Source organism: Copadichromis virginalis, linkage group LG18, assembly GCF_057382275.1.
Source record: "Copadichromis virginalis isolate Kocher_CV1m ecotype Utaka linkage group LG18, C_Virginalis_male_GT1.1, whole genome shotgun sequence".
Classification (NCBI taxonomy): Eukaryota; Metazoa; Chordata; class Actinopteri; order Cichliformes; family Cichlidae; genus Copadichromis; species Copadichromis virginalis.
The window spans coordinates 10779772-10803960 of NC_140635.1; the positions used below are offsets into that span (position 1 = coordinate 10779772).

A 24189-nucleotide genomic window follows, 5' to 3' on the forward strand; every position below is an offset into this window, starting at 1 on the left:
TTTCCCCTTTGCTGGTGAATCCCCTACTTCTGCACAGAGGAAACAGTGGAAAGTGTGCTGATTTTACGTCTTCACGCCTCAAACATGCAGTTCTCTTCTCATGTTTTAGCTTTTCTAATGTCACTCACTGCTACGTTATTATAAAAACACTTAGTGAAGCAAATTTTTTGTTGAACTGCAGAGCGATTTTGATTACAACCATTGTGTGTGTGTGTGTGTGTGTGTGTGTGTGTGTGTGTTTCTCATAGAAAACTGAAATAGGTCATTTCTATGTGCAGATATGTAATTCAAAATGAAACAAGAACAAAATCCCTCCTGCTCATCCAGTAAAATAGACTTTAGTTTGGAGTTTCAATAAATTGCACATTTCTAAAATCCCTATCTGGGCTATTAAATGTCTCAGTGCAGAGGAAGGATTACTGTGAATAAAGTCAACAGTAATTTAAACCTTTTATTAAGATGGCATGCATGAATTGTGACCCAAGAGCAAATCCTCATGTTCTGCAATACCAGAGTGAATCATTCACCTGCTCCCAGTGAGCTTACTTTGACCCGAACTGCGTCTCGAAATCAAACAATTTTTTGGTTTCGCTCACACAACTTAACTGGACTGGGGTGTTAGGGAATTGGGAGTGTTAAATACTAATGATAAAAGTGACTGAATATATCAAAATAAGGGAGGGGATTTTACCAGTGAGTCAGATTTTCACCAGCCACAGTCATCACGTCAGAGACTCGAGGCAAACGGGGTCACAGCACACTGAGCTGAAACACTCGCAGGAAACCAGCCAAGACTTCGTTAAAGCATCTCAACTTCGGACCAGCTGCAGGTGATTATATAGTTAAGTTTGAGTTACCAGCACAGATGATGGATATTAGTTACTTAGCTTTTATGTGAAGTTCAACAAGAGCACCGTTGCAAAGTCTACAACCAGCAAGAATCACTAACAAAAACAGAATTATTAGAGCAGAAACACTGCATCAAAATAAGTGGAAAACAAATGTTGATATTCTCTCCCTCTGTTTCACATCATCAAAACTCAGTTTATTAAAACAATTGAAGCTATACTGGTGACCCAGTGAGGCTTTGTGATAGATTTAGCCACACAAGTAAGATCAGTTTTTAGGCTCTGTATATATTTCTCTTAAAACAAACAAACAAACAAACAAAACAACTAAAGGTCCTACATCTGTAAAAACGTTGGATGTCACCAGCTTGTCTGCAAACAGCTGACAATTACTAGTTGAGTGGTAATGACTTGAAAAAGTGCAAGTTAAACCAGATATGGAGATTATTTGCTTTCAGAGTAAAAATTGTGCCTTACAGTTGTATTTAACACATTTCAGAAGGTGGAACATTTACTTTGAAAGCAATCAGTCTCTGTTTTTGGTTTGTGTCCCACTTTTAACAGTTTCACTACATTTCAGTAAGTAGTTCGCACATGCATGTCGGCGATTAGTGTCCAGCCTTGTGTGCTTGGGGCTAAACAAAGCCAGTTTTATGATTAGTTATATGTATTTTCTATTTGGAACTTTGATTTGAATTGCAGGCCTATAACTATTCCAAATGATTTCATAGCACACATCTATAGTCATGCCAGATGTGGTCAAAAAGTTTTGCTCCTGCGCCTATAAAGAGAAAATAAACATGTCTGATTTGAATTAGACTTGAATCCACTTCAAGGCCATCTTCTTGTGCAAAAGTACACCACTTCCAGTGTTTAGTGAAGTCCAAATGTGCATCATCCACAGTGTCAGAGTGTCAATATGGCAAGGCTTCAATTTGAAAATTCATTTTTGGTTAAGATAAAGGCGACAGAGACAAATGTGGTGACAAGGTGAGTAATGAGAAAGTTTTGCAGGGATCGCTTGAGGATGTTACAGAAACGAACCTCCGACACAAATTAACAGAGCATGATACTGCAAGTGTGAAAAAACAAGAAAACCAATAAAAAAAAACAAGATGAGGATGATTGTTTAAAAAAAAACAATGACTATGATCGTGCTTGCTTTCCTGATCTAAAATGCTGTCTTCACAGCCTTTGGGCTCATCAACTGTAAAACAGATGGTCGTCTCTGCATCTCCTCTACTAAGTTTCATGGTAAAAATGTGCACTGTATTGCTCAACCTTGAATGAAAAAGCAACCAAATATAAGTAAACTATGATTTTTAATTTTTAGAGGCGTAATCTTCTAGATGTATTATGTAATAAGAACATTGAAATAAATGCACATAAAGTTCATTTTCTACCACAACGCACAGGCTTCTTTGACGAGTCACCTGGTTAACAACCAGAGTGCTTATCCGTTGCACATGCCATCTGTCATTGTTCAGTCTGTTATTTGCAGCTCATTTCTGTATTTTATTTACATTGTTGTTAAACATCACTTGTTTTGTCTTTTTGCATGTCTGTTCTAAGCTGTTGAGCTTTCACGGCCACTGTAACCAATCCCAGCCTTGAGGGCATATCTGTTTTAAATAACACTTACCTGGATCTTTATTTTTTTGATGGATGGTCTCGGTTTTTCCTTCCAGCTGCAGAGTCTATATTTGTGGGGATGGAAGACTAATCGGGTCCTCTGTTGGGGTCTTGTATTGCAGCTTTGCATTCTTTCCTTCAGTTTCAAGCTGTGCTGCAGGCATTGGTGTTTTTTGTTACCAGAACTAGCCTTGCTTTCAGCAATGCTTGCAAATATAGACATGGCTGAGCGTCTTAACTGGCGTCACCACTGATTTTTGTCATGGCAGTGTTGCAGCTTCACATTGCCCTCTTTTATTGAGCTGACACGGATGCCGTAGGGATTTATACTTGCGTGGAATAAATGTATTCAGCACCTTTTTCACACAGAACTGGCTGCGAGAAGCTGACTGGCACACAGAGCGGACAGGTTCAGAAACGAGGTGCCAACTCTCAGCCATGTGGTCCTCATCAGTGGCATTGATGTCCCCAGACTGGAACTTTGGCATGGCCATACCATCCACAGGTGTTTTTGCACCTGCTTCATCTTCTAGTTATGTCTGACTTTCCATTTGAGCTCTCGGTCAACACAAAGCTCTTTAATTCGCAGTAGAATTTTTTGTGAAGTGTTCACGTGTCGTTCAGTCTTCATGTTAAAATCCAAGTACAGCATAGGCCTTCAGCAGGATATTTTCTTGACATGATGCCCATATTTGGCAGAAAACCTCAGCAGTCTGTGCTTTCCCAAACCTCCAAAACACAGTTCTTGTAACATGTTTTCATGTGTGACAACACAGTGGCTAAGGTTTGGTTAGGTTTGGGAACAATTGTGGTTGTGGTTAACCTCTCAAGCTCTGGGCTATTTTCCTTTTTTTAAATTTCCACCTGAAAAAACACTGGCAAATTCAGTCAGCAACTGATGCAATGCTTAATACATAAAATTTCCATAATGAAGGGTTCAGACTACACAGTATTGGCATGAAAATAATCTTACCAGAAACACATGGACTTACAAGAACTGATGTTGTACCTCTGGTGTCTTGTAATGTCACGATAAAGACACTAGTATCTATTTCAGTAATCATTTGTGCAGCCTGGTTCTATTCTGTTCTCCACTTGTACTGAAACTTCCCATAGCACGTCTGTCACATTGACTAACTGAAGCTTAAAGCACTCTTACTCACACAACATTGGAAAATGAAAAACAGGCTGAAGAATGAACATTGCAGGTCTTGAAAGATGGTAACTATAAATGGTTCGTGACCAGCATCCAGTCTGTCATCAATAAAAACATAAAGCGCAGTGGAACCACTAAAAATAATGACAACCAGAGTTTTGTTCGTATTTTTGTACATGTAGATACACTGTCACAAGATTCTGTGTTTATTGTTTCTGTAATTTCCTGATTTCTTTTTTTTTTTTTGTAATACTCATTTATTTTGCAGTTTAGATAAACTTTTGTCACATCTCAGTCATGTCACTTACATAATTATGATCAAATGCCCCGTGAATGTTTTTCTGTGTGACTTTACTTCCTCCACATCATTTTGGAGCATTTTTTGCCCATTCTTTCTAACGACGTTGCTTCATTTTATTGAAGTTTGCAGGCATTTGTTTATGGCTTCACATTTGACTCTAGAATAATTTGGTATACAGAAGAGTTCACGGTGGACTCTGACTGCGACATTCCCGTGTCGCGCAATAAAACAAACCCCAATTATTGCCCCTCCACCACTGTGCACTGTGCAATTTCACTGAGCGGTCTGACTTTGGGGTCAATTTGCTGGGACATCCATTTCTGGGACTACTTTGTCATTGTGTTAACACACCTGAATGCTCCAGATCATCAAACTGCCAGGCTGTTAAACACGTGTTCACACTTGATGATTAGTTAGTTGTTGCTGGATTGTTGTGGCACTCTTAGCACGAAGAGTGCTTTGCTCTTAAAGGGTTTCTCTTTTTTTGATTTTTCTTTTTTTCCCCTCTTTACCAACTCTGATCTTTATGTGTGCGCTCCGATTTTTTTTTAGAAAAATCTGATACAGTTTTAGACTTTTGGCATCTTGCTTTTTTTGTCCTCTTTTCTGTGCTGATATTTAGTTACTTCTGAATAAAATCCCATCAGAGTTTAGTGGGATTTTAATGTAGGACACAAGTTCCTGTGAATCTTTATCTTGACACTCCAAACAATTTTTGTTCAAACTCACATTTGAAAATTTTTAGTTACGTCAGTGTTTAAGTTCATAGCTCGTGATGGCCAACAGCAAATTGTGTTTAAAAATATTTAAGACTTTTCTCAGCATTGGGTACTTGGTTCTTGGTTTTGGAAAAGGGTAACGTACACCTCTAATCACAACAACGTGTCTCTGTATTCAGCCCGCAGTGTCAGGTCAGCAGCTTCAGCTCAGGCGTCTTCCCTCAGTGAAAATAAATCGTTCTCCTGTTGAAGCTGAATCAGTTTGACAGCTTGTACAGATGGGACATTTTTAGAGTTTAGTGCAGAACAGAAGCAGAAGATTGTGCTCATATTTTTATTCACTTTTACAAAAACTCTGTCCCCCAGCATGCAGGACTGTGATCCAAAGCACATTTATAGGAATTTATTACTGCCCTCTATGTGTCTTCTGATGGGAGTCTTGCTGAGGATGATGATGAACAGTTGTCACTGTTAATATATATGCAAAAGGTGCCAGTTGGTCTCTTAGCGGTAGATATATCAGCACAGCAGGTAGTTTTCTTTTCTGTCTTCTGGGGTAAATCGGCAAATAAACACTGAGGTTCGGTGGAGCTGCAGAACTCAGATTTCAAAGTAAGTACATTTCATGTTTGTGAAATCATGAGCTTACAGTAGTAAATTGAAGCTTGTGTTTGCTGTTGGATCTGGATTCATGCGTTTGAGCATCAAAAAAGCAGCGTCACAATTTCTCTGCTACTGTTTACCATAAACATTTTGTGAGGTATCTGTAAATGTGCTTATTTGAGGACCCAATAAATTCCACTAATGTGCACGAATGTATATTTAGCAGCTTGGCTCTGTTACCCATGACCCAGCATGGAACAGAACAGAGATCACTGACAACAAAACTGGCAATGATTAAGTCAGAGCACAAAAGATAGAGGTGGGTTGCAAAGTGGCTTGCAAGACTGTCTGCAGCTTAATCAGTGAACCCTATAGGAGCTAGGAAACTGGATGAATAAAAGGGTATTGGCTGAACCTTCAGGTGATGTGAGCTGGCAATCGAGGTTAGCTGAACTGCCTGAGCTAACTCTGTGCTTAACTGTAAAACTGAGACTGAATTATGTTAGAGCAGCAGTAATTTCCTTCTGTTGTAATTTGCCATTTAAAGTGGTCCAATATTGTAAAGTAGCAATACATTTTTAATAACATTACATTTAATATGCTTTCTTATACAGAATTCAAAAGATCAGTCAAGAATAAACCTGGAATAAAAATTTATGTCTAGATTTTTTCTGCAATTGGCTATGAGTTGACCAGCAAAAAAAAAGTATTTATTTCAGGAAATGAACTTTTTCACTAGCTCATTAAAAGGGATTCATTAAAGTTTTTTGGTTTTTATTTTTTATTTTTGGGGGGGGGGGTGTTCATAGATTTTGAACAGTAGTAGAAAGAAACGGATGCGTCAATATATAGAAAGATCTATAGGGGAATAAATGGGAGAATATTTACTTAGTTACTGGTTACTGGTTACTGGTTTGTCTTTCTGGAAAATCTGACTTTAATACATGAAATCTCCGTGTGTTTGTTTGCTTGCGAATTCCTCTTACCCCATCAGGAGTTGAACATCCAACACTGGCCCCTTATCTATATTGGATGTTATGATTAATACAATCATGTTGCCTAGCAAGCACCTACAAACAGGCTAAAATCACTGACCATTTGTAGCATTTACTCACTTTTAACACCTCATAAAACCACTAAGGATTTAATTTCAGTTTCAAAACAGTAACATCTAATTTATATCCACAAAGCTTTCATTATGCATGATATATAGGGATGTCATCATGTTTCCGAGCAACCACCTAACATCGAACTAAAATTACTGACCAACTGTAGCACGAGCAAGTAGTACTTATAAAAACATAAGAGCAAAGTAGGGAAGCTTATTTGAATCTTTAGTGCAGTCACTTGTATGAATATAGCAAGGTGTGAATGTGTACTGAATATAAAGCAGGAAGCTGTTAGGAAAAAAGTTTGCCTTTCCAGTTTCCTGTGGACAAATATAGGCTAATGACCTGAAAATGCAGTAAACTAGGATTTATTAGCATACCACAATCCCACAAAATTGTTTTCACAGGATTAAGGTGTTTTCTCACCCACATCTTCAACATCTCTCTGAGCAGTGCCGTTGTCCCCACGTGCTTCAAGGCCACTACCATCGTCCCCGTGCCCAAGAAGTCTTCTGTGTCCTGTCTCAATGACTACCGCCCTATCGCACTTACACCCACCATCATGATGTGCTTCGAACGGCTCGTCATGAGACACATCAAGACCCTGCTGCCCCCCTCACTGGACCCAATGCAATTTGCATACCGCCATAACCGCTCAACGGACGACGCCATCTCCACTGCACTCCATCTTGCCCTGACACACTTGGACAAGAAGGACTCACACGTCCGAATGCTGTACATAGATTTCAGCTCAGCATTTAACACGATCATCCCCCAACAACTGATCGGAAAGCTGAGCCTGTTGGGCCTGAACACCTCCCTCTGCAACTGGATCCTGGACTTTCTGACCGGAAGGCCTCAGTCAGTACGGATCGGGAACTGCACCTCCAGCACCACCACACTGAGCACTGGGGCCCCACAAGGCTGTGTGCTCAGTCCTCTGCTGTTCACACTGCTGACTCATGACTGTGTAGCAACACACAGTTCAAATCACATCATTAAATTCGCTGATGACACGACCGTGGTGGGTCTCATTAGCAAGAACGACGAGTCAGCGTACAGAGAGGAAGTGCAGAGACTAACGGACTGGTGTAAGGACAACAACCTGTCTCTGAATGTTGACAAGACAAAAGAGATGGTTGTTGACTTTAGGAGGACACGAGGCGACCACTCACCGCTGAGCATCAACGGCTCCTCTGTGGAGATCGTTGACAGCACCAAATTCCTGGGTGTACACCTGGAGAAGGACCTCGGCTGGTCCCTCAACACCAGCTCCCTGCACAAGAAAGCCCAACAGCGTCTCTTCTTTCTGAGAAGACTGAGAAAGGCCCGGCTTCCACCACCGATCCTGACCACCTTCTATAGAGGAACTATTGAGAGCATCCTGAGCGGCTGCATCACTGTCTGGTTTGGGAGCTGTGCCATATCAGACCGCAAGACCCTACAGCGGATAGTGGGAACAGCAGAGAAGATCATCGGGGTCTCTCTACCCTCTATTGAGGACATCTACACCACACGCTGCATTCGCAAAGCCACCAGCATTGTGGCTGATCGGACACACCCCTCTCACACACTCTTTACACTCCTGCCATCTGGAAAAAGGTACCGAAGCATTCGGGCACGCACATCCAGACTGTGCAACAGCTTTTTTCCACAAGCCATCCGTCTCCTCAGCAAAAAGGGACTGACTGATAAACACGCACACACACACATACACTAACATTATCACTCAGCTTAACTCAAATACCTCAAAACATTGAGACTGGACTGACTAACCAACACAAAGCGCAAACACACTGACCTACACCACCAAACCATCGCACACACCAACCTGTAAATGCTCTTTTGCACAATATTATTACTAGATATATTATATATTATTATTTTTTTTGCACTAACTTGTCTTGTAGCACCTTGGTTCCTGGAGGAACGTTGTTTCGCCTCACTGTGTATTTTTAAACTGTATATGGTTGAAGTGACAATAAAGTTGAACTTGAACTTGAACTTGAAATTGGAGGATCTGAGACAAATTATTTAGAGAAGTGTAAACTCTCAGACTGCGGCCAACTTTCTTGGTTACTGGGATACTGGTCTCTCATGTTCATTATAAAAACACAAGTGACAGTTGTGAAACTAGTTATGTAATTAAAAAGCTTTCTTTAATGCATTGCCAGCCACATTTATGAGATTTTATTCTCCTGCAAACATATTGTCTTAACCTGAAATATGCTGCTGCCTTGAGGATTTCTACATGTATTTTCTTTCTAATTCAGGAACTAAGATTTACACTTGTTTTAGTCTTGCATGATTTATGTGAGAAGTCTAATATAACTCAATGGGAGAGTTACAAATCAGAACTTAGGTGTACTTTGAAATGAATGATGCAAATATGTCTTAGAAATGCTACTTTGTTTTGATATTATAGCAACTTCTTTCTGTAAGCCAATATGAAAATCATCACTAATGAATACATGTACACGAAAAATATTGTAAATACTGCACATTCACATATGCACATATTATTCAGAATAGTAGATAATGAATATTTACCTTTTAAACTCTTGTTTTGTTGTTTTTACTATTTGATCATTTAAAAAGGACACAAACACAAAGAGGTTTGTGTTCTCCATGTCTTTCTACTTTATTCACTAAAACAGCGGTCCCAAACCTTTTTTGTGCCACAGACCGGTTTAATGTCAACAATATTTTCGCAGAACGGCCTTTACAGTGTCGCAGATAAATACAATAAAATAAAATGATACGACCAAGACAAAAACTATATTGTTGTGTAAACGCAACAATCAACGCAAATTCACTGTGTAATTGTGTAACTTTATTAGCAGCCTTCTCCTGAAATGCGCCAACAACACCGAGAGTAAAATCTTCCTCTTAATGCTCTCTGGTCGCTATGGTAATGCATAAATATTTCTTTCAAAATAAGACGCGCAACTACAACACGGGAAAAGACCCAGGGAAACAGAGTTAACGATAAAATCCCCGAAAACCATAACCCGAGCCTCAACTCTCACGGCCTGGTATCAAGCGGCTCACGGACCAGTACCTGTCGGTGGTCCGGGGTTGGGGACTGCTGCACCAAAACATATCAAAAGCTTGTCTTAGCTAATCCTCCTGATTGCTGCTGTTGTTTTAGCCTGAAGGCACCAAACCATGTTTTAAATTTATCACTAACATGTTGTGTTAGGAAAAAACGTCCTTGTTGCCTCATTTAATCACTGATTTTGGTCTCCACCAACACCAAATAGGCCATTCTTTATTTGCCATTTAGTCCATCTTGGAATTTATGTTATTTCTGAGATTAACCAAAATTACTCAAGAACTTTCAATTTTATTTTTTTTAACATTTGTATTAGTGAAGTCACCCACAAAGCTTTTAAAACAACAACATTTGGGCCATGATTTATCCTGTAATTTCATACCTTTTGTGCATAGTTAAGGCATGCAGAAAAAGAATTGCCGTTAAATAGCTTGGGAAAATGTTGCAAACAAAGTGTTGTTAACATGACATGTGTGTACTGTAAAAACAGATACATTCTTTTCATTTTAAGTTGATGCAGTTTTTCTTTAAAAAAGTTACACTTATGAACATTATGCTTGTAATGTTGCTATAATTGCAATGTGTATATAACTACAGTTTGCAATAATTACAATTTTAATGCAGTAAAAGGACATAAATCTTTGCCACATGAATCTGGAATTTTTGAGAAAAGCTGCTGCAAAGCATTTTTTAGCCACAGTAATCACAAAAGAAATTCCATAGGGAGTGACTAATTCCTCTGCCATGTTCAACAGCTGGTCACTAATGCCGTCTGTCTTGGTCTGGTGCTCAGTAAGTTGTGCACAGAGGTTTTATCAGAGCTCTTTGACTAAAACGGCTTCCTGCTGTGTCTGGAAACATGATTGATGAGAGCATCAAGTTTACATTCATCCAAAACAATGAGCTGAAAGAAACCAAAACACTTTGACACGCTCATCTTTGTTCTTAAACGCTTGCATAACACATATTGATTACTTCAGCTTTAAGGGCTGGGTGGGAGAGGGTAGTCTGACCGTTATGTGCTTGGAGAACCTTTTTCCTCTGTCAAAAGCTCCCAGAGACAAACATATTAAGTCTTACTCATAAGAATCTGACAAAATGCTGAGTTCACATGCACCTGATGAAGTGATAACTCAAACTGTGTGCTGTTTTGACAGCATGTTTTGACAGTGCAAAACAATGAGATCCTGCGTATTTGTGTGTACTAAACTTTACTCTTATGTGTAAATAAAGTTGATCTGTAACAGGCTTTTTGGTGCAAACAATAGCACGTTAGATTCCTAGTCAAACACTTGAGATGTGATTCAAAGTTTGTGGGTTTAAGACCCACCAGTCAGGTTTTTGTTGTTTACAGATGTGGTTTTTACTGGGAAATATCATCTTTTGGTGTGGTATGATATCTTTAATCTGCACACGTTTTTTTTGTTTGTTTATATTTTGTTTTAGTTTTTTTTTTTTTTTTTTTTTTTGTTGGTCATCTGCTAATTAGAGGGTCAGAGGCTCGATTTCCTGGCTCCTCCAGTCTGCACGTCGAAGTGTCCTTGGGCAAGATGGTGATAAGAGTGGAAAACAAGAAATAAATATTATTTACTTAGTAATGTGTGCTCAGTCTTAGCACAAGTCAGTGAACTCTAATTGCCACAGCTCTGGATTATTTATGAAGATTTGGGAAACCTAATTCTGTTGTATGTGTTCGCATTTCTCAGTTTAATAAGGATATCTTTCCCACGTTTGAGTTGAACCAAGAGGCACTGAAAAAGTTTGTAATTCAAGACCCAAAGTGCTTATTGTTGAGACAAGTACACATTTGCTTGTCCTGAAATGCCACAGCTGTGTTTAGCTAACCACAGCGAGTGAGTCCTTAAAAGACGCCACATGAGATGAGGCTGCTATTTCATAGAGTTTGCTGGTTCAGTTGAGGCTTTGTGGGTCACTTTTCTTAGTATTGCCGTCTAACTCTTCTTTCTGGATCAAGACCAAAGTGGTTTGCGAACAGACAATGCTAAAAATGTCCTCTGTGTGCTATATTTACAGCTGTATTTATGGCATAGAGGATTTTTACACAAGTCCCGGTTTGACGCTAAAGAGGAGCAGTTAGTTTACAAATGTGAACATCAAATCTTCATATTCATAAGCTCTTACAGCTAAAAGAATCTAGTTTGGAATTATCCCATTTCAAACATGCCAAACCACATCTGCTATCGTTAATCCCTTGCAACTCATCGACACACAGACACATCGCAGCCTCTCTAATTAAAAGTCAACCACAGTTCCCATGACATGACTATGGTGGGGGAACTCCAGCGATTTACAGGAAGAATCGTAAAACTGTAAACCAGACTATAACAGGAAACTATGGGCATTAACCTACACTTAGCGACTCCTTCGTCAGCTAATATAACTACAGAACTGAACTTACTCATCCTCTTAGCTGTGTTGGCCTGTGGCTCGTAAAATAACCATCAGCATAAAATCCTTTTGAATCTTTCCAATGACTAATTACACGTGGCAGCGATCCTACTGAAAATTAGATCATCGATATCTGGCAGATGGTAGAGAACTGTGGAAATCAAGTCAAGTCCAATAAACAGTCAAGGACTTCTGCACAGTAGAGCTACTGTATATGTGACAGGGGTGGGGGTGCTTGTGTTTGGCCCACCATTTTCCAGCCTCCCTGTATTGCATCAGTAGCAAGCGGTGAGATGCGGTCCATTACTCTTCCTCTGTTAACAAGCATCTGGACCAGGTTCCAGGCAATCAGCTGCCACACAGCAACTGGCTGTTTGCTGCAAGGGTGGCCTAAATGCCTGGAGTAATGAATCAGCTCTGAGTGTCGCAGCAGCAAACACACACTCGTTGCAGAATTACACTCTAAGATATTTGACTGAAGTCTGCTGACAAGGAGCGCTGGACTGTGTTTGTTTTGGTTTTTACTCCATCCAAAACCTTTCCTTCTGGTCACTGTGGTCTATTTGTTGTTAATGATTGGACACAAAATGGAAATGAGGGAATAACATTTAGAGAATGAGACAGTCTGGGTTTCATGCTTCATACTGTTGAACAGCGTGGCAAGTTGTCACACCAGCTGAGTTACAATCAATCCTGACTCAGTTCAGCCGACATGGTAAAATGTGCTAAGTGCTGTCTTTAAAAGGGCAAGTCCATCATTTTTACAAATCAAAATCTGTTTATAGATTGTGTTTAAGGCCTTTTAGGGAGTTGGGGTAAATCTACTTGAGTCAACTTCTGTTTGATCTCCAAACAGCGCAGCGTTAGTTCAGGCAGGTCTCAAAGTCGAGCTCGGCTGCACTCCGGGCTCAGCAGCTCATCTCATTACCAGCCCACATTAGCTGATGGCTCAGCTGATACCCTTCTACATAACCAATTGGTAAATCTTTTCAAGGGCACACTGTTTATTGTGCTTTAGTCTGTCCCATACTAGGTGCAGATCTGCCTCTTTTTAGACAGCCTCCACCCCAGTTCCTCCTTTTCATGGTGTATCTGACTTGATCAAAGTAAATCTGCTCTTATTGATGCCTGTTGGGTCTTGTCACTGCTCTCACCACCTTTTCCTTTCCACCCATGTTTGCATAAAGATTGAGAGGTCCTAGGCTAGAGCCGTGCTGCTCAATATAAATTACTATAAGTAAAAAAACTTCTTGTGTTGATTAGTGTTTCAGACTGAAACAAGCTCACAAGTCCTCTTTAGCAGCATGAGTGGTACATCATCCTTTATCAACACAACACATGAATGTAGGGCTGCTCAATTAATCGAATTTTAATCACGATTACGATCTGGGCTTTCAACGATCATTAAAAATGACTGAGCCGATTATTAGCCCCTCCCTCATTTATCCGCGACACCTTAAAGGCTGGTCCGTGAAAATATTGTCGGGCATAAACCGTCCGTGGCGCAAAAAAGGTTGGAGACCGCTGATTAAGAGGACCCGAGGGAAGCTCGGAAAGCTAAGCAGAAGTTATTTGGAGAGGAGAGTGACTGCCGTTGGTTGAAAAGAGAGGTAAAAAAAAACTTCAGTGGTGTTGCACACTATTTTATATTATTTTTTAAAGTCATTGTTAACCCTTTAAAGCCGGTCAGAGCAGCACGCTCCGTTTTGTGTAACTATTTTTAAATCCCTGTAGAACCTGAACCGTGTAAGCTAGCGCAATAATTTGTTTTGCATATGAAACCGGAGAAGTTGTACTTACATCTTATGCCATCAGCTTGTCCTCGGTCACGGTTTCGTTCCACATATAGCTTTGCAAAAATTGCATAAAAAGCGCTTGCAGGAACAAAAACATAATATTCCAGAAACACGCTTTGCCGTTCCTATCAGCTGTTCGTAACACTTCCCACAGTGAAATGATGCACATGCTGTTTTCTTTGCAAATTTGCATCATAGGATTGTTTTTTGTTTTTCCTGCAGTATATAAAAATTGGTGTATCTCCAAAATAAAACTATGAAGACACTCAAAATAAATTTCCTGTTGTTGTAAACTATTTTTTGCAACTTTATTGTATTTAAAGTTTTGAGGGATAAGCCTCTTAAATTTCTCCAAGTAGAAATATATGTAAACAAAACAAAAGCGATTTTCTATTTTTTTTGTAGTTTATTGCACTTTTTTGCAATTTATGTAATTACTATGGACTTAATGCATACATATTATTAAAATATGGGCTATAACAGTTGTATTGATGTATAGCAACTTGAAATGCTCCCACAAATGGCACTACAACATGTAAAAAAAAATAATATAAGCTCTGGTGGACTTGGTTCTATAGTAGGTCTTAAAGGGTTAAATAAATATCGTCAAATAATCGTGATCTCAATTTCAGTGAAAAATAATCGTGATTATCATTTTTGCCATAATCGAGCAGCCCTACATGAATGTTTAATGAATTGTCAGTTCAAGGTGATACAAGTATTGAATTTTTATAAGAAACATTCATTAGACAATATGAGCGTTCCAGTCCTCATTTTTTTTTTTTAAACAGTCTTCTGCATGTTGTGTAGTGGTCAGAAATGAAACCGGTTTTTCTTTTAAAATGAAAGTAAAAAAACAAATCATTAAACCCAACAGCCAGGACACTAAACACCATAAAATCCAAGGACCTCCAGAGTGTTACAGACAGTTTTGGTGAAAATAATCCCCAGTTTGATCAAGATTTTCTTAGTTTTGTGAGTCCTTAAGTTTAGAGTAATGCTTCTTATGAGAGAAGCATCTTTGGAAATTAGTTTGTGAAGGAAACTCTGCTGAGGCAATGGCCGAGTGATGAACCAGTGGTTGATGGGTGAATTCCATGGTAGATGTGGTGAGGCTTGAGTGTAAGAGATGGAATATCTCTTTTCAAATGCACAGATCATCACACGTGTCTCGTTCCAGCGCAGTGACTTTTTGCAGCTTTTCCATTTCATGCTGCATCGTACGCTAATCTTTTTAAATTTCAGGCTATTATATTTTATTTTTTGCTCTACAACATTTATCTGTCTGGTTCACAGCCCTTTTGACTATAGATTTCTGTATAGTAGGCCCTTTTTATGTCAGCGCTGCTCTTGAGCAGTAAATCCCCACCCACCTGTTGTTTTAGCGCTCTGTCTGCAAAAGACAGCCAGTCAGAAGACAGAAAAGTTAAGGGCAGATAGGCTAGAACAACTTGTTTCAGACACTAGATGAACAAAGGGGCTGCACCAAGGCCCAGGATAAGATAAATAAGGATTATTATTGAAATGTGGCCTATGCAAAGCTGTTCTGCTAGATTCCAATATTAAAATTATGGAGCTGCAAAGAGCATCATACTGTAGGTCAGCTTTAACTCTAGCTTCAGCAGTAGCTTTTGCAGCTAACTGACCTTGTTTATTTTCAAGACTTGTGTCGTAGTTAGGCAAGAAAACTAGGGTACATATACTTGAATGCAATTCTTCAGGTTTTAAACTGTTTTTTCGATCATAAAAGATTCAAGCTCTTTTTTAAATTTATGTATTTTTTATGATGACTCATTTGGGTTTGGTTTTTGTCTCCCACAGTGCTGGAGTGATGACTGACCGCGCAACACTTTGGAACAAATGACTGAAGTCTACACATTCAGAAGGTGCCAGAAGTTGCACATGAATCTAATTTGATTACCTTTGAATGCGAAAAGATGCTGCAGAGGGTTTTATCTACAATGGGGTCTTAAAATTGCTCCAAGATAATCGACTTCAACGATTTTACTGACAGGATCTCTTGGTAGGAGTCTGTGAGTGGGGGCTGGCATGTGGCCCCCTGATCTCGGGCCTCCAGATGTGACTCTTCCTGGATTTGGGAGTGTGTTTGAGGATGCTGAGGATCTTCAGGCGCCGCTGTCTTCTGGTGGCTTCTGCCAGCCATCGATCCAATCGGGAGGCCTGTGCTGTCTTCCCAGGACCTCACTGTCGCTCTCCTCGCTTGGGCGTGACCTCACCTCCCTGCTCAACTGTAAGACAGCCGGATCCCACGTAGAAAAGACTGTGGAGGACTTTGCAACCACAGCTCACACAGACACCCAAAACAGCACTCAGAGGTTTAGCTGCTACCCTCAGCCTTCCTTCCCAATTTCCTACATGCTCACCAGCTGTGCCACATCTTCATCTTTCGCCTCGCCACCTTCCTCACTGTCTTCTGCCTCCTCATCTCTACTTTTTGCATCTTGCTTGCCTCTTTCTGATGCCAACAATAAATTGTCTCAACAACAACAAAAGCCACAGGAGGAATATTGCTCTGTAAAACAAGAACCTGCAGATGATTTCTTGCCATGTAAGAGGGAACAGTTTCAAATTAGCAACCAGCAGGGGGAGCTGTACCATTTAAATCAGGCTTTTCAAGGATACAGCAATCAGGACAGCACACAGTCCTCTCTTCAGTCCCCCATGATTAACGTACCTGTGGGACAGGACCCCACGCTTGACCAGCAGGAGCAACCGTGTCATTGGATCGACTGCAGTGCCACTTATAGCACCCAGGAGGAGCTAGTGAGGCACATCGAGAAAGTGCACATCGACCAGAGAAAGGGGGAGGAGTTTGCATGTTTCTGGACTGGCTGCGTGCGACGCAACAAACCGTTCAATGCTCGCTACAAGCTGCTTATCCACATGAGGGTCCATTCTGGAGAAAAACCCAACAAGTGCATGGTGAGTTTGCTTTAGTCAACAGTTAAATGACAGAATAAATGGATAACCGAGTCAGAACGGACTGTTTAAAATAAATAAATAAATAAATAAATAAATAAATAAATCTGAAGTTACTGAGAGAAGACACAAACTACTTCTCAAACTGCAAAACAGAAATCTCTTGGAAGAGTTTTCCCCGTTAAGGAATTTATACAACAGTAGTTTATTAGAGCAATGCGGCAACTATTTAATTTAGCAATAACAGTAATATTCTTAGTAGTACCTTGTCAAATGGAAGGGGTTTTAAGCATCAAAACATAAAACCAGCACTTTGTGTCCATTAATTCTTTGAAAGGGACCTGTTATACTTATTTCTAACTTCATGTTTTCTAGTAGACCCACTTGACATGATTCCCAGGTCAAAATAACCATTCTTTGTCATCCTTTATCTGAAACAAGTCTTTTAGTTCTCTTCCCCTTCCCTTCCTTTAAGCTAACTTTCTTCTGATTTGATGCCCCAAATAAAAAGATATTTTGAACAGCACTTGGGTGGGGCTTGTGTGTCTGAGACAGCCATATAAGGGATATCTGCTCTAGCTCATACAGAATCAGGTGCAGATGGAAACTAAAGCCAAGCGTTTGTAGCCATCTGCAATTAATGAGGATTGTACATACACTAATGTCATTATGTGAAACTTAATGAGCATCCGCTATTATAACATAGACATATATATATTACCTAAGGAAATGAAGAAAAGCATAATGGGTCCCCCTAAATGTGTGGCTGTGATAAAGTACTGGCATGCACAGCCATCGTACCAGAAGGCTGTTTTCTCCTGATTCCCCTGGTATATAACGAGAATGTTGGGACCTGTTGATCAAGGAAGGGAACATGATGCAGGACACAAGAGGATCACAACTGTGAACAAACCCAAATGATAGCTGCTTTATTCTCACCTAAGAACTAATGGACGTACAGGCAGCGTATTTTTCGGGCTATAAGGCGCACTTAAAATCCTTTAATTTTCTCAAAAATTGACAGTGAGCCTTATGCACTTTATGTATGAATTCTGTTTGCTTACTGACCTTGAACCAACTTTATGTGGTACACAATAAACACTGCGACATCACTGAGAGTTAGAAACGGTCTAAATTCTTTTATCTTTAATAAAATGATCAGTGTTGCTGCTTTACCAGGTGTAACAATTAAGTTTAACATCCGGGCATCCATGAAAACAGAATTGATGAAATTTAACAGAGTTAGAAGTTAGCAGGAAGTTAGCTTGCTAGTTTCTACCTAAGGATGATATACCATGTTCTGTATGGGATTTCTAAATAAATTAAAACATACAGCTCTGCTATCACTTCTAACATAAATAAAGAAGAAGAAAACTAAACAGCAGTGACTTTTGTAGGGTTACTGAAGTTGGACTAGCATGGTATATAATGATGTGCTACGTGATCGCTAGCGACACTGCTATGTTAGCATAACATAAACACAGTGAAGCTGGAGGATGAACGCTAACTTTTTTCCACTCAAAAGTTAACGTGAGGGTTCCTGATGGTTAGGGACAAATGCAATCGCATGGCAGGGTGCTGTAAAATATAAGGTTAGTCATTAATATACTGTGACAACATGGGAATAGAGTAGCTGCGAGAGAATTCAACATTAATGAATCAATGGAACGAGTTGAGTAAAGTTTGACTTATCTGACTTTTTTTTTTTTTTTTGCTCAATGCGCCTTATAATCCAGTGCGCCGTATGTATGAAAAAAGACTCGTTCATCGACCGTGCGCCTTATGGTCCGAAAAATACAGTACTAGAAAACCGAGAGGTTAAAGGCTGTTTTGTGTCCGATCCAGTCTGCACGTGCATCCCTGTTGGTTAATGTCTAGTTAAGCTGGCTGCTACAGTGTATGTGTTTTTTTTGTGAGAATGAACGTTTTTTGTTTGTTTGTTTATTCCCTTCACTTGGAGAGATTTATCCAGCACATGCCAAATCTTAGAACAGTCAGTCAAAACATACAGTATCTCATCCTTTCCAGCATCGCATGGGCCAGGGCCACTTGGAGCTTTAACTGGGTTTGAAAGGCATTAATGAGCTCACAGTCTTCTACTGATTTCTGCCAGACTGATGAACCATCTGTTAGACAGGGAAATGATTTAAACCTTTTCCTCTCGTCACAACAGGTTTCCCTGACTCATGAATGCCAGAGGAGGAATGAATGAATGTATGAATGGAGGATGTGTCTAAGCATACGAAAACCGCTGATCACCCTGAGCCTTTTCTGACAGATGCATTTAATTTATTGCCTAGCATAGACATTATGCATTGTCCTTAGATCAGCAGCTAAATGATTGTCTCTTATGGAAAGTATGTTCCTAAAGACAAAAAGATGGTTTTTCATATTTGTGGCCATTGTGTGCAGTTTTTGAATACTACAAGTCCCCAGGATTATTCCCTATGCAGTTTCAGAAATGCAGCACAAGAGTAGAAGAAAACCACAGTAAAATGTGTATGCATCTATTGTTATATATATATATATTTTCCTGTCACATTATGTGTAACTTAATCTGATTTTCCCTTTTTCATTTATAGAATTAAAAGGTTGATTACCTGATTATTTCACAGTGGAAAGTGACTTGGTGTCCCTCTGTGGGGGTCTTGAGACAGGGAGGTTCTGGAGGGGGGAGGGGGGGGGGGGCTGCCTTGACTGCCTTGACTGCCTTGACTGCCTTGACTGCTTGCCCCACAGCCCAGACCCAGATAAGCAGCAGGAAGTGGATGGATGCAGAATCTTTCCTTTGTTTTGTTCATTGCACAAACAAAAAACACCCAATGGGTTTGCTTCTATAGCTCGCTAGTTTCAGCAGATAAAACTTTAAATGTCAATAAATAATTAACCCTTTAGAGCCGATCGGAGCGGGAACACTCTGTTATGCGTAACTATTTTTAAATCCCGGTAGCACTGCAACCACGTAAGCTAGCGCAAAAATTTTTTTTGCATATGAAACCGGAGGAGTTGTACTTACATATTGTGCCATCAGCTTGTCCTAGGTCACGGTTTCCTTCCACATATAGCTTTGCAAAAACTGCATAAAAAGCGCTTGCAGGAACAAAAACATAATATTCCAGAAACACGCTTTGCCGGTCCGATCAGCTGTTCAAAACACTTCCTACGCGCGAACTTTTGCATTTCCGCCATTACCTGGCCGAAACCGGAAGTGACGTCATTTTCGCGGAAATGTAGTCTTTTTTGCGATCAGGGCCTCAGGGCCTATACTGCTCTTTTTAAAAGTTATCTTTGACTTTATGACTTTCTGTGTCGTTTCTGGGATGCTTAGGACTCATATTGCACTGCTGGAAATAGTTTATTTTGATGCATATGCTGCTTTTTTGCAAATTTGCAGTATAATATTTATTTTCGTTTTTCCAGCAGTGTATAAAAATTGGTGTATTTCAAAAATTAAACTATGAAGACACTCAAAATAAATTTCCTGTGGTGGGAAACTATTTTGTGCAACTTTTTTGTATTTACAGTTTTGAGGGATAAGCCTCTTAAATTTCTCTAACTACAAATATATGTTAAAAAATCAAAAACGATTTTCAATTTTTTTGTAGTTTATTGCACTTTTTTGCAATTTATGTAATTACTATGCACTTAATGAATACATATTATTAAAACCTGGGCTATAATGGTTGTATTGATGTATAGCAACTTGAAATGCTCCCAAAAATGGCTCCACAGCATGTAAAAATATAATATAAGCTCTGGCGGACTTGGTTCTATGGTAGGTCTTAAAGGGTTAAAAAAAGAGGCTCATATATTTGAGCCATAAATTTAACCCAGGCCACTAAGATAAAGACAGATCTACAACCACGCTGGTGTGAAAACACGGTCCTTTCTACATTTACCATCACAACAGTGGCCTTTGAGCCCCAGCGATGCGTCATCCTGCATCACTTCTGTCATGAGTCACTTCATGAAGCTCAATAATTCATGACCTGAATACATCTGCCCCATTATGACCTGCTGTTTGGTGCCAAGTCCCCATCCCTGAGCAGCTCTCTCCGTTATTCCCTGCTGTCATCAGCCTAAGGATTAGTAATTCATTCAGAAGTTCTCACTCTGGGATACGCTTCCTTCATAAGTGAATTAGTTCATTATAGTGATCCAGCCTGCTGCCAACTAATAAATATTAAATCAACATAAACACAAAAAATTAGTCATTAGTCAAACTTGAACTACGTGAATAACGTCATTTCATTTTCATAAAGTTCTTATGCCAGAAGATGTGAATTAAGTCATTCCCGGTGCTGCAGTGGAAAATGAATATATCTCACATGAATGCAGTCAGTGTTTGTTAATGAATTCAGCTTTATTTACCAGCTCGTAATGTCAAGCCCCAGATTGGACAGGTGTTCCTCAGGCTGTAAACACGAGTTCTCAAAGCACCTCTAAACCCACTGTGTGAGAGTCATCATGTGTAATTTATGATGCTTCAATAAAATACACATGTATGTACATTTATGATCTGTCTGTCATATAACCATGAAAAGACCAAAACCAGTGACCCTCGAATGACGAGCATTGTCTGAAAAATTTATATTATCAGCTGTAAAGGCAGAATAAAATGTCTTCCCATCAAAATATTTTTAGCAGGAATTATAAGACTCAAGAGAGTACCAAATATGTAATTATAAATAATAAGTATTAGTCAATGGTTCTTTTACTCGTCATTATATCACATCTGTAGTATAAACTGCAGGGCTTGTTTTTTTTTTCTTTTATGAAACTTTACCCATTAGCTAGTTTTGTTTGTTTGTTTGTTTTTAGGTATTAGATATCTATCAGCTAATCATGGCAACCCAAGACATGGATGAAGACATTCTCGAGACAACCTGCTGAAGTTTAAACTGGGCATCAAACGGTGGCATGATTGTTAGTACCAGATGGTCGGGTCTGAGTATTTCCAATACTTCTAATTTACGCTGATTTTCCTGCACAACCACCTGTAAGGTTTACAGAGAATGGTTTATAAATGAAATAATCCCATCGGTAGCAGTTCTCTGGGCGTAAATGCCTTGTTGGTCTAATAGAAGACGGCAGGAACTTCAATAACAACTCTTTACAATCAGTGAAGCAGAAGAACATCATCTGCCAATCCTGTTACCTAATAACAGGAACCTGAATATACAAGTTGCATGGCCTCAGCAAAATTGGACCGTAGAATATCAGAGAAAACATCACCTGGTGTGACGAGTATTGATTTCTGATGTTAAATTTGGGTTGTAGGGTTAGGATTTGGTGTAAACAGCACCTAGTTTAATCTGCACCACCAAGAATTACAGTAAGATGCCTGTGAAGGCAAAAGAGGGTCCAACCCAGTACTGACAAGGTGTACCTGATATAGTGTGGAGTGATCGTCTTTTTCATTCCTGATTAGAGATGGACCGATCCGATATTACGTATCGGTATCGGTCCGATACTGGCCTAAATTACTGGATCGGATATCGGAGAAAAAAAAAAAAAGTAATCCGATCCATTAAATATCACGAAAGCACCTCACAAAACTTGCAACACGCCGTAACTCACCTCAGAACGTTAGCACGTCGGAGCAGTATGCATCACGTGATAGAGCGGCTGTGGCATGCGGGACCTGTCGGTGGTCTGGATAGCATTTGGAGCTTCGCTAGCAACCCGGCATTTCATCTCCGACAAAGTTATCCCCGAGAGAAGTAAAGCAAGTGTGTAAGTCCATCTCTGAATGTTTGTAAAGCATTCCTGCGTTAAGCTTAACAAGCGACTGCCTCTTCTTGCTGCTACTTCAATCATGAAACTGCTTAATGATCAGCTGATCGGCTTTTCTGTCGCGAGTCCGTCTCTCTAGTTTGCTTTTGGCCCACTTTGCACCAGAAAGAGGAAACCAGCGGCTGAACAACAGCAGCACGTTTAAGCTTGATAAGCTGTTGTTAGAATTTATTTAATATTACTTTCTACTCGAGGATCTTTTTGTACGCAGCTGACGGCTGGTAACTGTGCAGGGGCGGATCTAGCAAAGTTTAGCCAGGGGGGCCGATAGGGCATGAACAGGGAAAAGGGGGCACAAAGACATACTTTTCTTTCTTATTCTCATTTAAAATGTCTAGCTTTTAATAAATAATTATCTGACACCCAAAGTTTTAATTTGATGTAAAATGAATAGAAGTCCATTACTGTATATAGTGACTATTAAGTCTAATATAAATGTATACCCTAGTAAGCTATAGTACTTTTTCCTTTGGGAAGGTACCATCTGTGCAGTCTGCAATTTTGTTGAAGAAAGATGTTGAATCTATTTAATATTTCTTGAAAAATAATTGATTTCTGTGCATTTTTTTCACACTGCATCAAATTAAGGTTGATTACGTCGATTAAGCATCATGAGGTGGAGCGTGAGGGGTGGTTCCCTATTTTTTATTTATTTATTTTTGTTGTTGCTGGGAGTTGGAACCCTATTAGTTAGGTTGCTTAATATTTACGCTAAGTACTCTTTAAAATACCAGAATAGGGAGGATGGTGTAGGTTTAAGTTTATTAGATTGATCAGTATTGCTGAACTATGAAATATTTTTTTTGTATACAGGTATAACAGAATAGCTTTAGTGTAGTTGTTGTTTTAAACTTGAGTATGAACTTATACAAAATGCAGCAAGATATTTAAAAAAACAGTTTTGTTGATTAAAAAACACTATATCGGATTCATATCGGTATCGGCAGATATCCAAATTTATGATATCGGTATCGGACATAAAAAAGTGGTATCGTGCCATCTCTATTCCTGATAACGTAGTTTTAAATTATAAGTGTGTGTGTCTGTATGTGCGAACATTGGCAGGGTTGTGTGTATTAGTAAAATAAGAAGAAAAATTGTTTTGAAAAAGTAGGTGCTTTTTCAAAGGGGAATAAAAATTAATAATGGCAAAGATATTAAGTCTTGAAAAATGTAGAGTAAATTACATTTGCATTAAATATCAGAACATAAACTATAGATCTTAAATATTGTCCTCCTGTGGCAATGGATTAAACTACAAAAAAAGCTTCTTTTTTTTCTCAGATAACTCAGACTAATGTTGGGAGGTTTGACTTCACAGCTGCACATTGTTGAAATGTTACAGCTTCACTTTCTCAGGGCTTCATCTGTGTTCTTGTGTGACTCAGTGTTTGAATGCTTCAATTGCCCATCTGTATTTTTGTGGCGAGGTGTTTTCAAAGCTTGGATTAATTAATCAAGATGATGTAGTGTGTTTTTTTTATGTACAGGCTTATTAAACCTAATGAGGTGAGTGACATTTATAGACTCATTAGTGATGGCTAATAAATGTGTGGAATAAATTCTGGATATTAAAAAAAAAATGTAAAAGAATTACTTTATTCAAGCCTTCAGTGCTAAACTAGAACTGAGTCTAGAGACCAATTTTCTGAAGATTTTATCAAAAGTTTTAAGAAATAAATATAATATTTGTATAGAATCTATAAAATATCTATAGATTATAAGGGGATTATTTTCTTTTAAATGCAAATTTAAGTGTCACACACACGATGATCGGTCTTGATTTTTTTTCTTTGTCATTTTGAAGCGAGAACAGTTAAATCTA

At 39.2% G+C, this 24189-nt stretch overlaps 1 protein-coding gene across 1 annotated transcript in view; it reads left to right on the top strand.

The window, feature by feature from the left end:
• glis1a (GLIS family zinc finger 1a) overlaps positions 1-24189 on the top strand; it is a 67538-nt gene that overhangs the window by 16154 nt on the left and 27195 nt on the right. The window contains exon 2 of the mRNA XM_085439390.1: positions 15450-16571. Coding sequence (XP_085295516.1) covers positions 15678-16571 — 894 coding nt within the window. The 5' untranslated portion in view covers positions 15450-15677. The remainder of the gene's footprint in view (positions 1-15449; positions 16572-24189) is intronic.